This window comes from Dunckerocampus dactyliophorus, chromosome 3 (assembly GCF_027744805.1).
Source record: "Dunckerocampus dactyliophorus isolate RoL2022-P2 chromosome 3, RoL_Ddac_1.1, whole genome shotgun sequence".
Lineage (NCBI taxonomy): Eukaryota > Metazoa > Chordata > Actinopteri > Syngnathiformes > Syngnathidae > Dunckerocampus > Dunckerocampus dactyliophorus.
Window position 1 is genome coordinate 35,401,792 of NC_072821.1, and position 20,656 is coordinate 35,422,447.

Genomic DNA, 20,656 nt, shown 5'->3' on the forward strand with positions numbered 1-20,656 from the left:
CAAACTTTTTGACTCACGGGCCGCATTGAGTTAACAAAATTGGCCGGAGGGCCAGACTATATATTTGATACACGCACACACGTTTAAGCTTATCCTTCTAAAAGGCCACCTGGAATTATTTGTCTTATTTGATCTGTAAAAGTGTCATACAATCTGATATATGTGCTTGTGTCCCTTTTTTCAGGAGCTCTTTAAACATCCGACCACATTAAATAACGAAATTGAATTGACTCCCGGAATGTACCTGAATAAAGGATGTGTGATATACAATATGAACTATGAACGATAAAACATGAACTCTCAAAGAGTATGTGAACGTTCCTCTTTTTTTTTACTTCCCAGACAGTGCAGTCGGTAGGTTCAAGTTGTGTGTCACACATTTGTTGACTTGTGTTTGTTTGGCACCATGGGTGAGGTAGTTAAACCATCAAAAGGTCGTCGCAGATTGACTGACTCTGGCTGCTTGCAAGTCATGTTGCCAGCTTGTATGTTAAAACTTTAAATTAAATACTTTGGAAGCAACTGGTGGGCCGGATTCAAACGATTGGCGGGCCGGATGTGCTGCTCATGTGTTGCTCACCCCTGTCCTAGAAGGACCAAATCAATATGAGGCAAACACAAACACTTAGCGGTTTGGGTCGAAACGTATCACAAAAGAAGCAAACGTGTCCATCACTGTTTTCCAAAGTCAAAGGTGATGTGCGTGAATATCTTGTTTTACCGAAAACCCAAACATAAAAGCTCTGCTTTCATGGATGATACCGATAACTTTTCTGCTTCTCAAGACCGATATGGTACCGATAACTTTTTTTATATCTACTTTTTTACATTGAGATTTAACTGCAGTTTGTGCATGCCGCGAGGTAAGAAGGGCTCAAACAAATTTGGATTTGACCAACTGTACCTGATTGATTTGTCCTAACCAAATATCACATTACTACTACCACTACTATCAGCAGAACCAGAGTAGAGGTAGTGAGCCACCTGCTGTGGCCCAGCAAGGTCCACTATAAACGGACACATGCCCAGAGCAGCCAGTGTGCCGCTACAGAGGTCAGGAGAACCAGAGTATAGAGCGGGAGGAGCCATCTGGCGTGGCCCAGCAATGCCCTTTATTTGGGCACACACTCCGAGCAGCTGGTGTGACGTCACGGATGTCTCAGGCAAACATTTTGCATATTTCAAATGCCACAGTACTGGCTTTTCAGGTGGCTGATAAGGTTTTTTGTGTACTCTGTTTTTTTTTCCGTCACAGCGGAGCATTTGGTACAACGTCCGTCCTTATAAAGTGCATGTTTGTTTACAAGTGAGCTCAGTTGAAGTTACGACCAGCCATTAATGTCACAGGCAGGAGAAAAAAGGAGCGCTAGATTTGCTCACCCACACAGTACGGGGAATCTCACGTCAGTGGAGCATTATCAGTCATCAGAATTATTTTTAATGCTATCTGATTCATGGGCTTGATGTCATAATTGCCTCATATCTGCCCGATGATTATTCTGCACCCCTAATCAGAATGATCATTTGCCACCCTGCAAATGTTTGAATTTTTTCACTCCGAAAATGTTTAATTATTTAATTCCGTGAATCACCACCTTACTGTGGTGGAGGGGTTTGTGTGCCCGAGTGATCCTAGGAGCTATGTTGTCTGGGGCTATATGCCCCTGGTAGGGTCTCCCAAGGCAAACAGGTCCTGGGTGACGGGCCAGACCAAGAGTGATTCAGAAGACCCGTATGAACAAACACAAGAGGAGAGACCGCACTTCGCCCGGAAGTGGGATACCAGGGCCTCACCCTGGAGCCAGGCCTGGGGGAGGGGCTCGCAGGCAAGCGTCTGGTGGTCGGGCTTTCACCCGTGGGACCCGGCCGGGCTCAGCCCAAAGAAGCCACACGGGATCTTCGTTTTGGGTGGCGGTCGAGGGCGGGCACCTAGGCGACCTGGTCTTCGGCGACCAAATCTGGTTCTTGGGACATGGAACGTCACTTCTCTGGCGGGGAAGGAGCCCGAACTTGTGAGAGAGGTTGAGACATTCCGACTAGATATAGTCAGACTCACCTCGACCCACAGTTTGGGTTCTGGATCCAAACTCCTCGAGAGGGGCTGGACCTTGTTCTACTCTGGAGTTGCTGCAGGGGAGAGGCGGCGAGCTGGTGTGGGCTTATTAATAGCCCCCCGGCTCGGTGCCTCTGTGTTGGAGTCATCCCCGGTGAACGAGAGGGTCATTTCCCTACGCCTTCGGGTTGGGGAAAGACTGTCGTTTGTGCGTACACGCCAAACAGCAGTTCAGAGTACCCAGCCTTCCTGGAGTCCATCAGAGGGGTGCTGGAGAGCACCCCAACTTGTGACTCTGTCATTTTACTGGGAGACTTCAACGCCCATGTGGGCAATGACAGTGTGACCTGGAGGGGCGTGATTGGGAGGAACGGCCTCCCCGATCTGAACCTGTGCGGTGTGATGTTGTTGGACTTCTGTGCGAACCACAGTTTGTCCATCACAAACACCATGTTCCAACATAAGGATGTCCATAAGTGCACATGGCACCAGGACACCCTAGGCCGCAGGTCTATGATCGACTTTGTAGTCGTATCATCAGACCTGCGTCCGCATGTTTTGGACACACGGGTAAAGAGAGGGGCTGAGCTGTCAACTGATCACCACCTGGTGATGAGTTGGATTAGATGGCGGGGGAGGATGCCGGACAGACCCGGGAGACCCAAACGTGTAGTGAGGGTGTGCTGGGAACGTTTGGCAGAGTCTCCTGTTCGTCGAGTCTTCAGCTCTCACCTCCGGCAGAGCTTCTCTTGCATCCCGGGGGAGGACGAGGATATCGAGTCCAAATGGGCTCTATTCCGTGCCTCCATTGCTGAGGCAGCCGATCGGAGCTGCGGCCGCAAGGTGGTCGGTGCCAGTTGTGGCGGCAAACCCGAACCCGATGGTGGACACCAGAGGTCAGGGCTGCCGTCAAGCTGAAGAAGGAGTCCTATCGAGCATGGATGGCTTGTGGGACTCCTGAAGCAGCTGACAGGTACCGGCAGGCCAAGCGGCACGCGGCTTCGGCGGTGGTCGAGGCAAAAACTCAGGTGTGGGAGGAGTTCGGTGAGGCCATGGAACACGACTTTTGGTTGGCTTCGAAGAGGTTCTGGCAAACCGTCCAGCGCCTCAGAAAGGAGAAGCAGTGCCCGGTCAACACTGTTTACAGTGGGGACGGGGACCTGCTGACCTCGACTGAGGATATAGTTGGGCGGTGGAAGGAATACTTTGAGGCCCTTCTCAATCCCACTGACATACCTTCCATAGAGAAAGCAGAGACTGAGGACACGAACGCGGACAGTTCCATCACCGTGGCTGAGGTATCTGGGGTAGTCAAAATGCTCCCCAGTGGCAAAGCTCCCGGGGTGGACGAGTTTCGCTCTGAATTCCTCAAGGCTCTGGATGTTGCGGGACTGTCTTGGCTGACACGTCTCTTCAACATTGCGTGGAAGTCGGGAACAGTACCTCTGGATTGGCAGACTGGGGTGGTGGTCCCCCTTTTCAAGAAGGGTGACCGGAGGGTGTGTTCCAACTATAGGGGGATCACACTCCTCAGCCTCCCTGGGAAAGTCTACTGTATTCCAGGGTGCTGGAGAGAAGGGTACGACCGTTAATCGAACCTCGGCTACAGGAGGTGCAATGTGGTTTTCGTCCTGGTCGCGGAACACTGGACCAGCTCTACACCCTTGCAAGGGTACTGGAGGGTACTTGGGAGTTTGCCAAACCGGTCTACATGTGCTTTGTGGACCTGGAAAAGGCATTCGACCGTGTCCCTTGCGGTGTCCTGTGGGGGTTGCTCCGGGAGTATGGGATTGGTGACACGCTACTACGTGCCATTCAGTCCTTGTACAACCGGAGCAGGAGCCTGGTTCGCATTGCCAGCAGTAAGTCAAGCCTGTTTCCGGTGAACGTCGGCCTCCGCCAAGGCTGCCCTTTGTCACCGATTCTGTTTATAATTTTCATGGACAGAATTTCTAGGCGCAGCCAAGGTGTCGAGGAAGTCCAGTTCGGGGGCACTAGGATCTCATCTCTGCTATTTGCAGACGATGTGGTCCTGATGGCCTCATCGGGCTGTGACCTGCAGCGTTTACTGGGACGGTTTGCATCTGAGTGTGAAGCTTCTGGGATGAGACTCAGCACCTCCAAATCCGAGGCCATGGTTCTCAGTCGGAAAAGGGTGGATTGCTCCCTCTGGGTTGGGAATGATGTCCTGCCCCAGGTGGAGGAGTTCAAGTATCTCGGGGTCTTGTTCAAGAGTGAGGGAAGGTTGGAGCGTGAGGTCGATAGGCGGATCGGCGCAGCGTCTGCAGTAATGCGGTCGCTGTACCGGACCGTCGTGGTGAAGAGAGAGCTGAGCCGGAAGGCAAAGCTCTCAATTTAACGTTCGATCTATGTTCCCACCCTCACCTATGGTCATGAGCTTTGGGTCATGACCGAAAGAACGAGATCGCGGATACAAGCGGCTGAAATGAGTTTTCTTCGTAGGGTAGCGGGACTCACCCTAAGAGACAGGGTGAGGAGCTCGGTTATCCGGGAGGAGCTCAGAGTAGAGCCGCTGCTCCTTCACATCGAGAGGAGCCAGCTGAGGTGGCTCGGGCATCTAGTCCGGATGCCTCCCGGACGCCTCCCTGGTGAGGTGTTTCGGGCATGCCCAGCCGGGAGAAGGCCCCGGGGAAGACCTAGGACACGCTGGAGGGATTATGTCTCACAGCTGGCCTGGGAACGCCTTGGTGTCCTCCCGGTGGAGCTGGAGGAGGTGGTCGGGGACCGGGAAGTCTGGGCTTCCCTACTGAGACTGCTGCCCCCGCGACCCGGACCCGGATAAGCGGAGGAAAATGGAATGGAATGGAATTATTTAATTAATCTGAAAATAGGTTGTTTTTTTCCATGAAAACACACCTCATTCATCATAACAATAATGTATAAATATGGGACAATACAGGTCAAATGTACAGTGTACATGCACCACTGATTTTAAAAAAAAAGGCCACAATTTTTACATGTTTACATCTTTACGCTTCACAGATAATGTTTTTTCTTCAAAAGTTGAGATTTCCCACAGCAGTTCTTGAACCTTTGGATGTTTGTTTACAAGTGAGGTCAGTGGAAGTTAGGACAGGCCAGGAACGTCACAGCCAGCCGAAAAAAAAGGAGCACTTGATTTGCTCACCCGAACTTTAAAAAACATTATAATAATAATCGGTTATCGGAGCTATTTTTAATGTTATCAGATTTATCGGCATGACGTCATAATTCCCTCATATTGGCCCGATAATTATCGTGCACCCCTAGTATTTACATTGTTTAATTAAAAAAAAACAATGAAATGAATCCAATACCAAAATAGCTGATGATGAATTGGATAATTGATGAGGCATTCATTCGTTATTGCAGCTCTAAAACCAAAACCATAAAACACAGGCAATGGAGAAATGTTACAAATTAAAAATGCTGCAATCACTGAAACTCTGGAGGAACAAAAAGAAAAGAAAAATGCTGCAAATGCCAGAAACACACACACACGCACACACACACTGTAAGTTGATGTAACAAAACAGAAGTTTACAGGGCAGCCAGACATGAGGGATGTCCGTCTCTTCCTTCGACAAGATGCCCTGAAGAAGAAAGTTGGCTGACTTTTGAAGAAGCAGAATTATGTCTTTGTTAAACACTTGGGCCGTAAGATTATAGAGAAACTGATTCACGGAGCTAATGTTGCCGTTAGAATGACGAATGAGACAAAGTGTTTATGTGATTGCAGCATTTTGTGGTGTTTGTGTTTTTGGTTTTGGATGATTGATTTTTCTCTTCACTACGTCCCCTCAGTCACTGCTATTATTCACTTCCTGCGTTATGATACCATTGCAATGGTAATGGTTTCAGTGGTAAGCCTGTAGCGGTGAGTTTGATGATTAAAGATAGCTTTTTCTGTTATACAAGTGATCTCTCTGGTATGGGATTGTGCGTGCTGCAAAGTTCCTGGTGGATAAGGTACACAAATGATTATCTGTGATTGATGAAGGCACGTTTAACAACCAAGAAGAACACACTACGCTTTGGTGCACATCTGTTTGTAACAAAATAAAAGCACTTTGATTTCACTGAGGCATGCTTTCCAAATAGTTGTGTGTGTACTGTATTTGTATTTAGCGTTCCTTCAGACATTCACTCCAGTCTTTTGAAAGGGGTCATGAAAATGAAAAGATAAGCCTTTTTTCCAGGGTTTTCCAAAGAATGGATGTGGTTGGGGGGAAGAGTTTCCCATTTGTTTATGTACAATGTCTGTGGTCTGTCAGGGATGAGTCATGCTATGTGGAGGAGGGAAGCTACAGTAAACATTGTTTTATATTCCTTTTTGTGCAAATGGAACTGGTCAGCATTTCATTATAGCATGGAGGACAGTGAACATCGCTCGGCGTTGCTCCCCGCTGATATTCGACCCACCTGTGCTCTCCCCTGCTACACCTCCTCCCCCCGACTTTGCATGTGTGCTCCAGATCTCGCTTTGTTTTCCTTTTGGATTCCTCTATACATTTCCTTTTCTTCACAGCAATGCTCTCGCTCTCCTCTTTTGCCCCCTGTTGCTTTCCCACATTTGACCTAAAGTCAGCTTCTGATTGGTAAATGGAACTCAGCAGCTGCGTGCTCACACACAATTATTATTCATTTCCCCCCTTGGTGCAGTTTCTGGTGGTGTAATGCTACAGCTGCTGCTTTTTAAGGCGGTGGGTGTGGGTCCAGTCCCAGTTTGTTTTTTTTCTAAAACTGTATATATTGTACATATATTATATATACTAACTTGTTTTCACCTCACTGCAAGTTCTGATAATGGATTCATGGATTTTAAGAACTGTAGAAGCTACTGTATGCCATCAATACAGTGCCAAAATACGTGCATAAAACCATAATAAGACCACTCTCCTTGTGCTTGAAAAAAACATTACTACCACATCACTACTATCAGGAGAACCAGAGTGTAGAGCGGAGGGAGCCACCTGCTGTGGCCCAGCAAGGTGCTCTATAATCAGGCACATGCTCGGAGCAGCTGGTTTGACGCCACGGAAGTCTCTGGCAAACCTTTTGCACTTGTCATACACCGCAACGCCGGTGTTTCAGGTGGCTTTTTTCAGGAGAAAAAAGGAGCGCTTGATTTGCTTAGCCGCACCATGCGGGTAATCTCACCGCTTTTTTTTATTATTATCAGTTATCTAAGCTATTTTTAATGATCATCAGATTTATCGGTATGACGTCATAATTCTCTCATTTCGGCCTGATAATTATTGTGCACCCCTAATTTCAGTTATGAATTTATTGAACAACTTATAAGCCTAGTAAATGAATAGGCCGTAGTCAACCACAAAACAGAAATCATTAATTAATTGATTAATTAATTAATTATTTTCGATCTAGTGAGGGAACGATAATTGAACAGCGACATTGCAAGGGATTACTGTACAAGAATAAAATAAAACAGGAATAAAAAGACAACAATTCTACAAAATACGAAAGTATTGTCCCACTCTAGTCTGGAAGAATAACTTCCTCTTCTCCTCCCAGATCTCCTTGTCACAGCACACGGAATCCATGACCCCTTCAGCTGACTAGCATTCAGTCATCCTTATCCGTAATGATAGTCATGTCAGTCAAGTGGTTGGCGGGCGAGTCTCCTCTCGCTAAGCTTTTTTTTAATGTTCATTTTCACTTCCAGGTTGATGGCTTTCCTTTTCTTTGGCGCACTGCCGCTTGGGAGACATAAGTGCAAAAAATGAACTAATTAGTGATGTTATCCTCCCCCGTGTTCTCAGGGCACACACCGCATTTTTGCTGTAACCGGTTCTTGATCGAGTCTCGTGTTTACTGACCAAAATTACGTTTTTAATTCATTTATGGGCACGCTTTCATAACCACGAAACATTGGAAGACAGAATGTGGTAAACCGAGGCCCACCTGTTCAGTATGTGTGAATTAGGTGTATACACTGCTAATAACACATGGACGCTTACTTACTGTACGTGAGTGACAATCATGAACACTCCCATATTATATTGTACTGTATTGTCTACAGACATGCATTTTGAAAACTTTATGACAGAAAGTTTTATGTTTGTTGAAGCTGTGCAAGAATTTTATTTTTGTTTAAATGTATTTCTCTTGTGTAGGTATTATTTCGTTTGGAGTTTGAGTTCAGCCGCAGTGTCTTCCTCAGTCACCTGAGAGTCATCCTGGAAGCAAGCAGGTGTGTACTTCTAAAACTATTTGCATCTAAACAAGGCGTCTTGTCATTCGTGGGCATCCTGATTGTCAACAAGAAGGAAAGCTTTTCATAAAAAAATAAGACATCTGAATTCGGGGTGCACGGTAATTATCTGACCGATATGAGGGAATTATGATGTGATACCGATAACTCTGATAACATGAAAAATAGCTCAGATAACGGATAATTGAAAAAAATGCTCAAAGAGGCAAGATTACCCGTACTGTGCGGGTGAGCAAGTCAAGCGCTTCTTTTTTCTCCTGCCTGCGACGTTAACGGCCTGTCGTAACCTCCCTGACCTCACTTCTGACAAAGACATTTCACGTGCGAGTTGTACCAAATGTGTCAAGGGGCCTTTGAAAAGCACAAAAGGTTTGCCAGAGACCTCCGTGGCATTAGTAGTAATCAACAGGTACAGTTGGTCAAATCCTAATTTGTTCCAGTCTTTCCTACCTCCAGGTGTGCACAAACTACAGTTAAAAGTAGACAGTAGACAAAAAAGACAGTTATTGGTACCATATCGGTCTTGAGAAGCAGAAAGTTATTGGTATGAGTTTGAATAAAACATATCGTGCATCTCTGTGTTGCAACAGTAATGGCGAGGAAGTGAGCACAGCTGACAATTACAATGACATCTATTACTCCCTGCAATACGAGGCAGATCTTCTCTTCACAAGGTTTGCCGTTTATTTTACCTTCTGTGAATGCTCATTGCTTGTCAGACATTGCCTTTTTCATGTTTGCTCTTCACTTCAAAAGGGATTCCAATCCAACTCGATATGAGATCAAGTCGGAGCTCTCACTGGAGGAGCCTGGAGTTACTGGTCCTCCTTTTAACTTCACTTTTCAGGTGGGCGCTCACTGCACAATCATGACTTTGTCTGTGTTTGAGAACCTTGCTTGGGCGCATAAAATTAACACCATTCAATTCAATGGTTTGTTTCAGATCCAGAACCTTGGTTACTTTCCTGTTAGAGATCTACAGCTCAACATTGACATCCCGGAAATGACAAAAAATGGGAATCAGCTACTACAGATATCTGATTTCCACATTGATGAGGTGAATGTAGGGAACCGCTACGTTACCTTTCTCAAACAAAAAAGTTGCTTCTCTTCAGAACTACCAAATGTATACAAAGGCAGAACTTATTATTAACACAAGGTGACCAAACATCCTTTTTTCCCAGGACATGTTCTGTTTTCACAACCTGTCTCGGCCTTCCTGTTTTGTTTTTTTTTTTGTTATTTTTTAGAAAGTGAAATTTAGAAATCCTGTTTTTTGTTGTTTTTCATGGGTTATTAAATTGAGCGCCATTGCTGCATGTGACGCAATCCCAGAGAGGCTGCCATGTTGGCGGCTGTTTGAATTAGGATTGCCAAAAAGCCAAAGAAAAAGCAAAACACAGTTAACGCTAGCTAAGTTGGAGTTTCATAAAACTGGGGATGTCATGCACAACAGCGGTTCAAATTCCCAATTTCCTGTGATTTAAAGGAAGGGTGCACTTTTTGGGGAATTTTGCCCATCATCCACAATCCTTATGTGAGACATGAACACTCATGTCTTTCTCTTTTCTGTGCGTTCTAAAATTCGTAAATAAATTGTTATTTTGATGTAAAACAACTCCTTTTTTGCATTGTTCATGTTGGCATGGTTCAGATATTGCTGTCACAAAAACAAAAATATTTATGTCAAAGTGAAAGTTATGCTTGAAATGTATCTTTTCAAAAGAAGCCCTTTTTCTCCCTTTTCGAGTCGGGAACTGATATTTTCCTGAAACTTGCCTATGTTCTACTGATTACTAAAGAACGGAAAAAGGTAGAAACAAACTTTCCTGATGAAAGATGAGAGTCTAATCTTTCCTTTGGTAGGTTCCATGCTCGATCAAATGAGTTAAAATGACCAAAATACGGCAAAATACTGTAAGTATTACATGATATCATGAATGTCCTGTTACTACATGCTCACAGCATGGATATTAAACCATAAAACCTTGTTGGAAGTGTTTGGAGGCGTTAATAGCGGGCTTTCTAGGAGGAATAGGTGTGTCCCATTACGTGCATTTATTACCTGCCTCTTTTTATCTGTTTTTATATCTTTAGAACGCACAGAAAAGAGAAAGACGTGTGTGTTCATATCTCACATAAGGATTGCGGATGATTCCCCCCAAAAAGTTGAGTTTTCCTTTAAAGGAAAAAAAGACCAGCTCAATATGAAATATAATGAAACGCTGCACATTTCCCTGTTGTTTCAATACAACACAATTAACTTGGCACATACATTGCGTTGAAAAGAAAGTAAAACCAAATTTCAAATAACTAATGCAAGTTTGACTGTAGAGCACAAGAGGCTTATATTTTAAGTTAAGTTTAAGCACTCATTTGCATGTCGCTGTGCTGTAAAGGAATGTCTCATGACTGCAGATTTTTCTTACTGTACTATAAGTTATGTTCTTATTCGCGCTATCACATCAGACTTCGGTGAATACTTTTTTAAGCAAGCCATTGTTCTCTCATTCACTTCTCTGCAAGGAAACAAACCATTTCGTTGGCTCATTTTGAGCGACGCCGCTGCGTTTCCCATCATGTAGCCGTAATAACTGAAGTAATTACAGTTGGTACCTGAGCATGTTCATATGGTATTATTATACTATACTTCCCATTCACTTCAATTGGCCATGGGTTCGTAAAGGGCCATCACTGGGTCTGTACCCGGAGCGAGGTCCACCATTTGGTGATGGCTGCCCTACACTAACAGATATTTCCCTCCCGTGTCGACCAGAGAGATGGCACGTACTGTTTACCACCTCAGCATGTGGCGCAGAGCAGGGCGTCGCCCGAGGACCTGACCCGCTTCTCTCGCTTGGTACTGTACACCCCCAACAAACTCATTGAACAAAGTAGATTCACATGTTAACTCGATTCCTGTTGCCACAGAATCGAAGCAACACCCTGGTACTGCCGTTACAGTGCACTGTCAACGTGGCTCCCTACAGAGAAATCTCCGTTAGAATCACGGGGGCTCTACGAGTGCATACTTTACATGCGGTGAGTGTATCACCGAGTTGAGAGCTTACTTTTGAGGACACATAATTACACCCCGATTTTGGAGAAAAAAATATCTTTCTTTTCTAGCTCAAGTTTAAAATCCTTGAACTGGTCACCAGCGCATCAGTGGAGCTGCCCCCCACCAGCCACATGTTTCTACAAGAAGAGAGGCCCATCAGAAATGTGAGTCCACACAGAGACAAAGAGACTGTATGACTGACAAAAGGGCTCACTCCATTCATGCAGTTGTTCTATGAGGCAAACGCGCCAAGGTGCTGAAACCAGTGCACAGAGTGAACTCTCTTCCTACCTGGTCTATTTTTAGTGTTATCGGATTTATCGTATGATGTCATAATTCCCTCATATCAGCCCGATAATTATCGTGCCCCCCTAACCAAAATACAAATATAAGGCATTCATAAGACTCATTTAAAGACGCTGTGAATGATAAGTAGTATTCCATACTGTCACTAGGTGCCAGTAATGGTACTGACACACAAGCACCAGACTTCATGGTCAGAACAACAGGTTTTCATTGCAAGTTGGAAGGATTTCACAACAAATAATCCCAAATAAATACACAAGCTACTGTTGCTGCCGTAACCCATGCCAAGCTAAAACATAACTCTGAACCCCCAACATCACTTCCTGTCTGCCCGCAACATTTATGGCAACACACACGAGTCATATTAATGTCTTAAATGTCTTATTTTCTCTTATTATGTTTACTATTTTGGGTAACAGGAGTGTAAAGGTGACTATGGGGTGTTATTTCATGTCCAGAGTGCTCTCATAATGTTAAAAAGCATATTTAGATGGCGTTAAACATGTTCTCTATGCTGTAACTACAAAAGGAATTCTACTTTGTGGAAATTCACGGATCACAGTCGCGTCTGGAACCAATGACCCTCCGTAAACGAGAGATGACTGTATGCATAAGATGCTACTGTTTTCTCATTTTGACATTGTAAACAGGAAATAGCCAGACAGATACAGGCTGCCACGCACTAAAAATCACTTCAGCCAAAATGAGTTATTCTTCTCTGTTCTGTTGTTGTTTTTTCTGTCTGATTGTTTTTTTTTATTACAGGGACAGAAATATTCACTCATGGTCATTACACAACTGCTCCAAATGCGTTTTTTTCCACAAGTGTGTGCCATATGTAACTCCATTCAGCATTTCATTAGCATGGGGTTTCATAGCTTGAAATTGCATCCGCCTCAGTTGCTAAAGTCAACATTTTTCACCAAATGAATGCAATGTGACCTTTGGGTGATGGTTGGGTTGCCCAGTTCTTTTCAGTCCAAAGAATTTTTTTTCTATGCAGCATTCTCTAATAAAGTGTTTGGTGTTGAAAGCAAACGTACAGCAAAGAAGAATCACGCAGTAAAAAGTTGGTATGGAAGCTCATGAGCTGTGTGGTGCTCAGGGACCGAAAGGACCTGCAGCTTCAACTTGTCAACTTGGGTGTTCCCACACGCTTGTCTTTGCTGCCATCTATTGGTCACCACACGAAGGAAAACAACCCGATGACTCTTGCTCTCCTCTCCAGTAGATACCACTGACTTCGTTTCCGATCCGATATGGAGTAAAATTCAGGCTGGTATCCGTGAGCCGATACGATACAGATTTTCTTCAAATTCACCTAATGTGCCTGGTAAATTTGAAAAAGCAGTGTATTTCATATCATGGCATAAAGAATACAATATATTTATTTAATTTATTAATCACATAAATTAAATACTTTTTAAAATATTTTTATTATAAATAAATACAATTTAATTGTTTAATTAGATCAATTATTAATTTTAATCAATTTGAATAAGATTCTAATCATAATAATAATAATAAAAACAAGGAGTCTAGAGTAAACGGGAGTGCTGATCGACATCCACTTCCGTATTATGCCCTGCGCGGGTTTGGCCGCCATGATGGTGAGCAGAATTCAGAAACTATGCATTGAAAACATGTCCTCAGCACATTGCTCATAATTGCTCTAATAGACGGTCGAAAAGCAGTGGCGGAGCTACGAGGTGGCCACCCCTGGTCACTCTCCGGCCACCCCACTGGCCATCTAGAAAATTCAGGTATCAATTTATTGCCAATCCCATGTGAGCAATCTCACCTTGGCCACCCCTATGGCCACTGCGTAAAAGGGGGAAAAGTGAGGACAATTACAAGGTCCCCTTACTGCCAGGGTGCCCAAAAAATCGGTAATTACTAATCAAATGAGTAGTTAATTTATTTTTTTTAAAAAAGGGGAGAGGGCAACGTTTTTTTCATGGGACCCATCATTGTTGATGGTTATATGATATGAAAAAAGGAACCATAACATCACCTTCATTGAGACAAAAACATATTTGACCCACTTTTTCAAGAGAACATATATCACTCGTGAAACTTGCAGAGGATACGACGCCTTCTTTAAGGAGATTGGATGAGATTTGGATGTGAGATCGAGCACATTGGTGGAGCTGTAGCAGGATGTCCAGGTAGCACATGCAGTAGGTGGTCTCCACATGAGAGCAGTCGTGAACCCTGCATCCTCCACTGCTGAGAAAGGCTGCTCATCTCATCTGATGAATTCAATTACTTTTCTGATTATTTCCTTGCCTTCTGACTGTCATACACATACGGATGAGATCTGTCCAACGTTTTGGCTGCGTTAGCTAGCGTTTGACTAATGATCACCTCATGAGCCTGGAAATCTCATCATACTCCGTCAAGTGTTTTCTTAAGTTAAAGCTTTTTCTCGTGCTACCCCCACGAGATAGTTTGCGCGGCATTTGTTGGTAGGTAAGTTCCACACGGCAGACTTGATTGTTTTTGTTTTGGCACGCCTGCGAAGTGTGAAGGAAAGTGGGCGGAGGGCAATACACTACACTGCATGTAAATCACTAAATGCTGCAGGCTGCAATAGTACGAGCCACAGGTGATCCTATTTTAGGAGCTTAGCTGAAAGGCATTTATCGACATATGCCGATCACACGATCTTTCGACCGATACTGATCGGTGGCCGATCGATTGAAGCATGCCTGCTTTAGTCACATGCCATCATCAAAAGTTAGTCACATGTATCATGTATATTAGGGGTGCACGATAATTATCAGACCGATATGAGGGAATTATGACGTCATACCATTAAATCCAATAACATTAAAAATAGCTGGGATAACTGATCATTTTGAAAAAAACGCTCCAATGAGGTGAGATTATCGCAGTGTGTGCCCGAATACAGTGCACCTTTCTGGGCCACAGCAGGTGGCTCCCTCTGCTCTATACTCTGGTTCTCCTGATAGTAGTGATGTGGTAGTAGTAATGTCATGATATTTCATTAGGACAAATCAACAGGTACAGTTGGTCAAACCCTAATTTGTTCCAGTCCTTCTTACCTCCAAGTGTGTACAAACTACACTTAAGTCCAAATTTTAAAAAAGTAATCAGTTATCGGTACCATATCTGTCTTGAGAAGTATAAAGTTATCAGTATCGGTTTGAAAACAAAAGTTTTTGTGCATCTCAAATATATATGTGCATGTAACTTATAGATTTACAAGGAATAGACTATTTGTCCCAAAGTAACTGACAAAGCAGCTGAGGTTCAGCATCTGTTTGGAAAAATGACAAAGTTTTCCTCTTTTGTCCACTTCTTAGATAATATTGGAAGTCCGAAAGGAGGGCGATTACAGAATCCCAATTTGGATAATCCTCGGTAGCACGCTGGGAGGACTCTTACTGTTAGCTCTGCTCAGTCTGGCTCTCTGGAAGGTAAGTGTGTTGCAGTCAGTAGGAAAAAAGTGTTTGTGCCAGCAATTTGGCCCAAGGTGGTACGTTCACTGTCATTTTTGACACAATTTTTAACTCGAAGGAACCTCACAACAGAACGTCTGAGCAGGCCTAGACCAGGGGTCAGCAACCTGCGGAATAATGGGATAGGACTCTGGTTCCATTGTGTTGGTTTTTCTCTCCTTGAACTGGGGCCAAGGTTAAGAGGGACGGCAGGGGGCATTCTTATTGTGCCGCAAGGAAGACGACGCCCTTAGACCCTGCGTAGACTACATAGTACTCAACAACATCAGGGCCAAAAATAAATTCCCCTTTGCTGGCGATATAAGAGCCGGACATGAGTGGAAGACGGCATTCAACCCACCCTTGGGGACCCTTGCTGTTTGTCCTGTCCAACGACCCAGCCCCATCCTAGACCAGGGGTCAGCAACCTGCTGCTCTTCAGCCTATTTGTTGTGGTACCCTTTACAGAGCTCAGATTTGTTTTCACACTGGAGTGGGGAAAATGTACATCTTGGAGGGGAGAAAGCAAAATGGGTCTTTTGCTCGTAAAGGTTGCTGACCCCCGGCCTAGACTGAGGAGACCTTAACTCTGATTCAAAGAAATGTCCTCCCCTGACATCAAAATATGGACGTGGACGTTACAGAGATTGCCTTGGCACACCACCACCATTCATTTCAAATACAACTTTCATTTAGGAACTTTCACCCAGGATTTCCAGCCATTTTATACACAATACAGCCGTCCCTTTCTACATCACGTTTTTTTTAAAGTATAATATAAAATATAATATAATAATATATTATTTAATAAATAAGGCTGTTTCATGGTTGGATAAGGCCTATTGTTTGTCAAAAAATGCATATTTAAGCAAATGTTAAGCATTTTCAAGCATAAAAATGGCAAAATTAACTCAAATCCAAATACAAGGCATTCAAAAGATGATGATGTGTAGTATTCTACACTGGTCACCAGTTGTCAGTAATGTTCAGTGAGACACACAAGCTCCAGACTTAATGGGCGGAACAACAAACACAATAGTCCCGAATAAAAATCCCTAAAGCCTCCGTCACACGAAGCACGAATTAAGCAGAGCCAGCCAAAATGAAGAAGTTTCAAAATTCAGGCCACATTCAGCAGAGGATTTGAATGCCGTTGAAAAGCTTATCAGGAATAGGATCTGGCGCTTCTGGGTCTTCCTGGACTTCATCACCTCTGTACACGTCGGTGGCCGGTGGTAAAGCGCCGTTTACACTTACATTTTACCTCCGCATTGTCCCGCAATTTGCGGTGGCAATGCTTGTCATTAATTTATATATTTACGGCACGCCTGAAAAGCGTGAAGACTGTTTTGCGCACTGTTTGGCACGCAATTCGTGGCTGAAAATGGTGCGCATTGGCACGAAATGATCGTGCTCCTGCACAACTTATTTACACCTTTGTCAAGTAATGTTTACGTCTAGTGCTCGATAATAATACGCTCGATGTGCATTGTCACCACCACTTCCTGCATCCATGAACCAGTCGTGGCATTATTTGGTCCTGCTGTGTCGATGCCACGCAACAGCAGGCATCACCCCATAGCTTCATTAAGTCCTCTATTTCCAAGGGACCTACAAGATGTTGAACTCCAGAGAAGAAGCTCATGCAATAAAGAAAGGTAAGTCGATATTTTCTTGCAGCTGCAAGTAGAGAACGTGCAAAGAGCAGGAAGGAGGCAATAAACTAGAAAAAAAAACAAAACAGACGCAGACAGTGTGGGATAGGGAATCACTGACTATAAGACAATGCTTTGGGAATTATGATTAGACGCTACAGAAATTACTTGAGTATCCCCCAAACTGCCCCCCCATGGAAAAGTTGCCCACGCAAAGGCACCCTTTGATATGCACGTGGCTGGCGGTGTGTTCATGTTGCCTTCACGACTGGTTAACGACGACGGTCGACGGTAATTATGTGTGCCAGAAATTTTGAACATTTCAAACTTTTCTTTGCGCACTGGCACACATCTTACAGTTTACACATACAAGTTTAACATTTCATTTCTGATATTTCAAAATCATTGCTGTCGAAAGAAGCAAAATCAAGCATAAATGTGATGTTTTTCTTTCTAGTTGGGCTTCTTCCAGAGGCAGAAACGGGGGGATGAGGATGAGCGGGAAGCAATTGGAAAAGTGCCCGAGGAACGGTAACGCAGGCTGGAGGCAAGACACCTTTCCCACAGGGGAGCCGACACTCAGGGACCACTCCTCCTTCCTCCCGTCCTCCAACAACCACGGCGGCGCCACCTGGACAGCTCTGTGTGGTCACTGAGGCGCAAGGCTTCTTCAGCACACTGGACCTGTTCCATGCCACGACCCCTGACCCCCAGGAGTCAGCACTGTCACACTCACAGCGTAACTGCACTGTTACGACATGAAGGACGTTCTACGTCTGTGTAGTCCACCGTCCTCACTGTCAACCCTTCACAGATTTTGATGCTCGTTTTCTCAGTTCTGAGGAAGAATAGAGATGAATCTCTTTGGAGAATTCTCCTCCTCGCTTTCTTTTTTGTCATATTTATTGAACTTGATACAGAAAATGTTGTAATACATGAACAACCTCAACCTGTCCACCAAAGAGCTGCCACAAATGCAAAGATGTTTTGCTGTATGTTGAATTTGATGTTTAAAAAGAAACGACAGTTGACTCTCAAAGTAATTTATATGATGCTGTAAAACGCAACCAAAGTCACCAAAGCCAAGACTATTTGCTTTTAAAGGACAGAGACTTTTTTCTTTTCTCTGAAACTCCTTTTTCAAGAACGCTTTCATCCTTGAAAACATGCCAGATGATCTTTTAATTATTTGATGCACTTTTACTTTGTACAAATTTAACTTGAATTTGTAAATAGCTTTATATACGTTTTTATATCCTTTCAAATTAGGGGTGCACGATCATTATCGGGCCGATATATAAAAATAAATATATATCAATATATTAAAAATAGTGCCGATAACCGATACAGCGGTGCCTTGGTTAACGTCAATCCATTCCAGAATGTCCGACTCAAACCAAAACGGACTCTAATCAAAGCATAGAAAATGTAAATCCAATTAATCCATTCCAGACACCCAAAAATGTTATCACAAAACACATTTTATAGACAATTATAGTTTTACATGCAGAAAATGATGAAAACATAATTACAAATGACAGATGAATGGACGCCTGACATTTAACATCACTTTTACCTAGTTTTGTTAATCATCAATTAACAAAATAAACACATTATTCTGCTGCAACCACAATTTGCAAAAATGTCAAAAATATATCAAAGTAAATATCAACGTTCTAGAACCAATAAACATGTACCTTGCCGTTTGATATAGAAAATGAAAAAAACGCTGGCGGCAGTGATGTCGCAGAAATGCGCCGGCGAGGATGCCTTCTAAGGTGTCTGGTGACGTGTGATGTGTTTGACTCCGGATGCTGCGAACATGCTACGATAAGTTTGAATGCTTATGTTTTGTTGTTGGAAGCAGAAATGAGTGTTATGGATGTAAAATGAGACACAGAGTGTCGCCCTCCACGCGCCACCGAGTGGAGTAGATGTGTGTAGTACATGTGTATGCATGGGTGTGTGTGCACCGCAGCCCATGATGGAGCCATTCCGTCACATTTACATACCTCTGAAATGACGACGATAGTGCCGATTATAAATAAGTATCACGAGATTTCGTCTTGGCCGCCTGATCCAAGATGGCGGTGTAAACAAATTTGGAACGCTGAACAAGCGGGTAAAGGCAAGCCAAGGCAAAATTTTTGCGAAAATTTGGGATGTTAACAGAAAAGCGCCCTAACCAGGGCGGACGTTAACCGAGGTATCTCTGTAATTTAAAAAAACCCTCCAATGAGGCAAGATTACCCAGACTTTGCTGGTGAGCCAATGAAGTGCTCCTTTTTTCTCCAGCCTGTGACGTTAACAGCTTGCCGTAACTTCCCTTGTAAGCAAAAGTTCACTTTCCGAGGAAGACATTGTGCGTGCTAGTTGTACCAAATGCTCCGCGATGAGGGGGGGAAAAAAACCCATCAAGGTTTGCCAGAGACCTTCGTGGCGTCACACCGGTTGCTCAGAGCGTGTGCCCAAAGACAGTGCACCTTGATGGGCCACTCCAGGTGGCTCATCCTTCTCTGTACTCCGGTTTTCCTGACCTCCATAGCGGCACACCGGCTGCTCGAAGCAAGTGTCCGAATATAGTGCACTTTGCTGGGCCACAGCAGGTTGTGCCATCCTCTCTGTACTCTGGTTCTCCTGATAGTAGTGATGTGGTAGTAGTAATGTCATGATATTTCATTAGGACAAATCAACCAGTACAGTTGGTCAAATCCAAATGTGTTTGAGTCCTTCTTACCTCCAGGTGTGCACAAACTTCAGTTAAATTTTAATTTTTAGAAATAAAAAAAAGTTATCGGTTATTGGCACCTTTTCGGTCTTGAGAAGCAGAAAGTGATCGGTATCAGTTTGAGAAAAAAGATCTCGTGCATCTCTGTTTCAGATATTATGAAATGTTATTCTCCACATGGTTTATGGCATTATGTGTACAAAAGGAAATGAGAATATGATGATTTGAAGGGAGTGAACCTGCTAACATATTGTTACACATCGAGACAAAACACTGCTTTGTTCTCATTCAACAGAAAATGCATTGACATGACGTTGATTTGACATTCAGTGTATAATTAGGTCAAGTAAATGTGCAGCATGTTGCCTACACAGGCGTGCCAGCATCCCTCCGGGGCTGCAATTGAATGTCTCTTTGTCCTGTTGGACGGGGCGTAGAAGAGCTGTAATAAGTCTATGAATAAAACATGTATTTGTCTCTGGATGCTCGTCTTCTGAATTCTAACAAGTGAGATCTTTGCTACAAAACGGAAATGAAAAGAGTTTGGGTTGGTCCTGCCTAACTGAACATGGTATCTGCAGGTTTTGGTTTGCCTGAGGTAAAAGACTCGCTGTAATTGGTGCCCTAGCATTCTTTTGCTACACAAAGAAAACAAAAAAGCAGCAATGAACACCATGAAGTAAAATACTTTCCCTGCTGAGACATAATTGTAGGCCTATAGACTGAATTGTGCACTTCTTATTCAGAGCTATTACATATGCTGTATTGCATAATCTGCATCATCCTCAGTATGCAGTGCTCTATTTGTCAGGCTGATGAGTTGGAAAATAAGTACAATTATTTTCTTCATATTGGAGTATTGGAGGAACTGTCCGTATGTTAGCTCGTACAAGGACAGCAAGCTTTACCTCTGAAGTACTATATTTCACACAAGCGATACAGTATATAGTATATTCAGGGGCGGACTTACCATGAGGCAAACACAGACAATTACTGAGGGCCCCGAGATCCAGGGGACGCCAAATGTCTCATAACAACTGATTATTGATTTTTTTCTTTGATTTAAGGTGTGATTTAGTGATTTAGTGATTTAGTCTTAATTCATGTGCTTAAAACTACATCAAAATGCGTAATCTATTATGATCGTTTCTACC

General features: G+C 43.8%; 1 protein-coding gene across 2 annotated transcripts in view; it reads left to right on the forward strand.

Moving 5' to 3' along the window:
* The window catches only part of itga11a (integrin, alpha 11a), a 79,568-nt gene extending 59,585 nt beyond the window's left edge, over positions 1-19,983 (forward strand). For both annotated transcript variants that reach the window (XM_054771522.1, XM_054771523.1), the window contains 9 exons: positions 8,191-8,267; positions 8,879-8,962; positions 9,045-9,135; positions 9,232-9,345; positions 11,065-11,148; positions 11,220-11,330; positions 11,418-11,513; positions 14,985-15,098; positions 17,232-19,983. In XM_054771522.1, coding sequence (XP_054627497.1) covers positions 8,191-8,267; positions 8,879-8,962; positions 9,045-9,135; positions 9,232-9,345; positions 11,065-11,148; positions 11,220-11,330; positions 11,418-11,513; positions 14,985-15,098; positions 17,232-17,309 — 849 coding nt within the window. In that variant the 3' untranslated portion in view covers positions 17,310-19,983. The remainder of the gene's footprint in view (positions 1-8,190; positions 8,268-8,878; positions 8,963-9,044; positions 9,136-9,231; positions 9,346-11,064; positions 11,149-11,219; positions 11,331-11,417; positions 11,514-14,984; positions 15,099-17,231) is intronic.
* Positions 19,984-20,656: the final 673 nt, after the last annotated feature.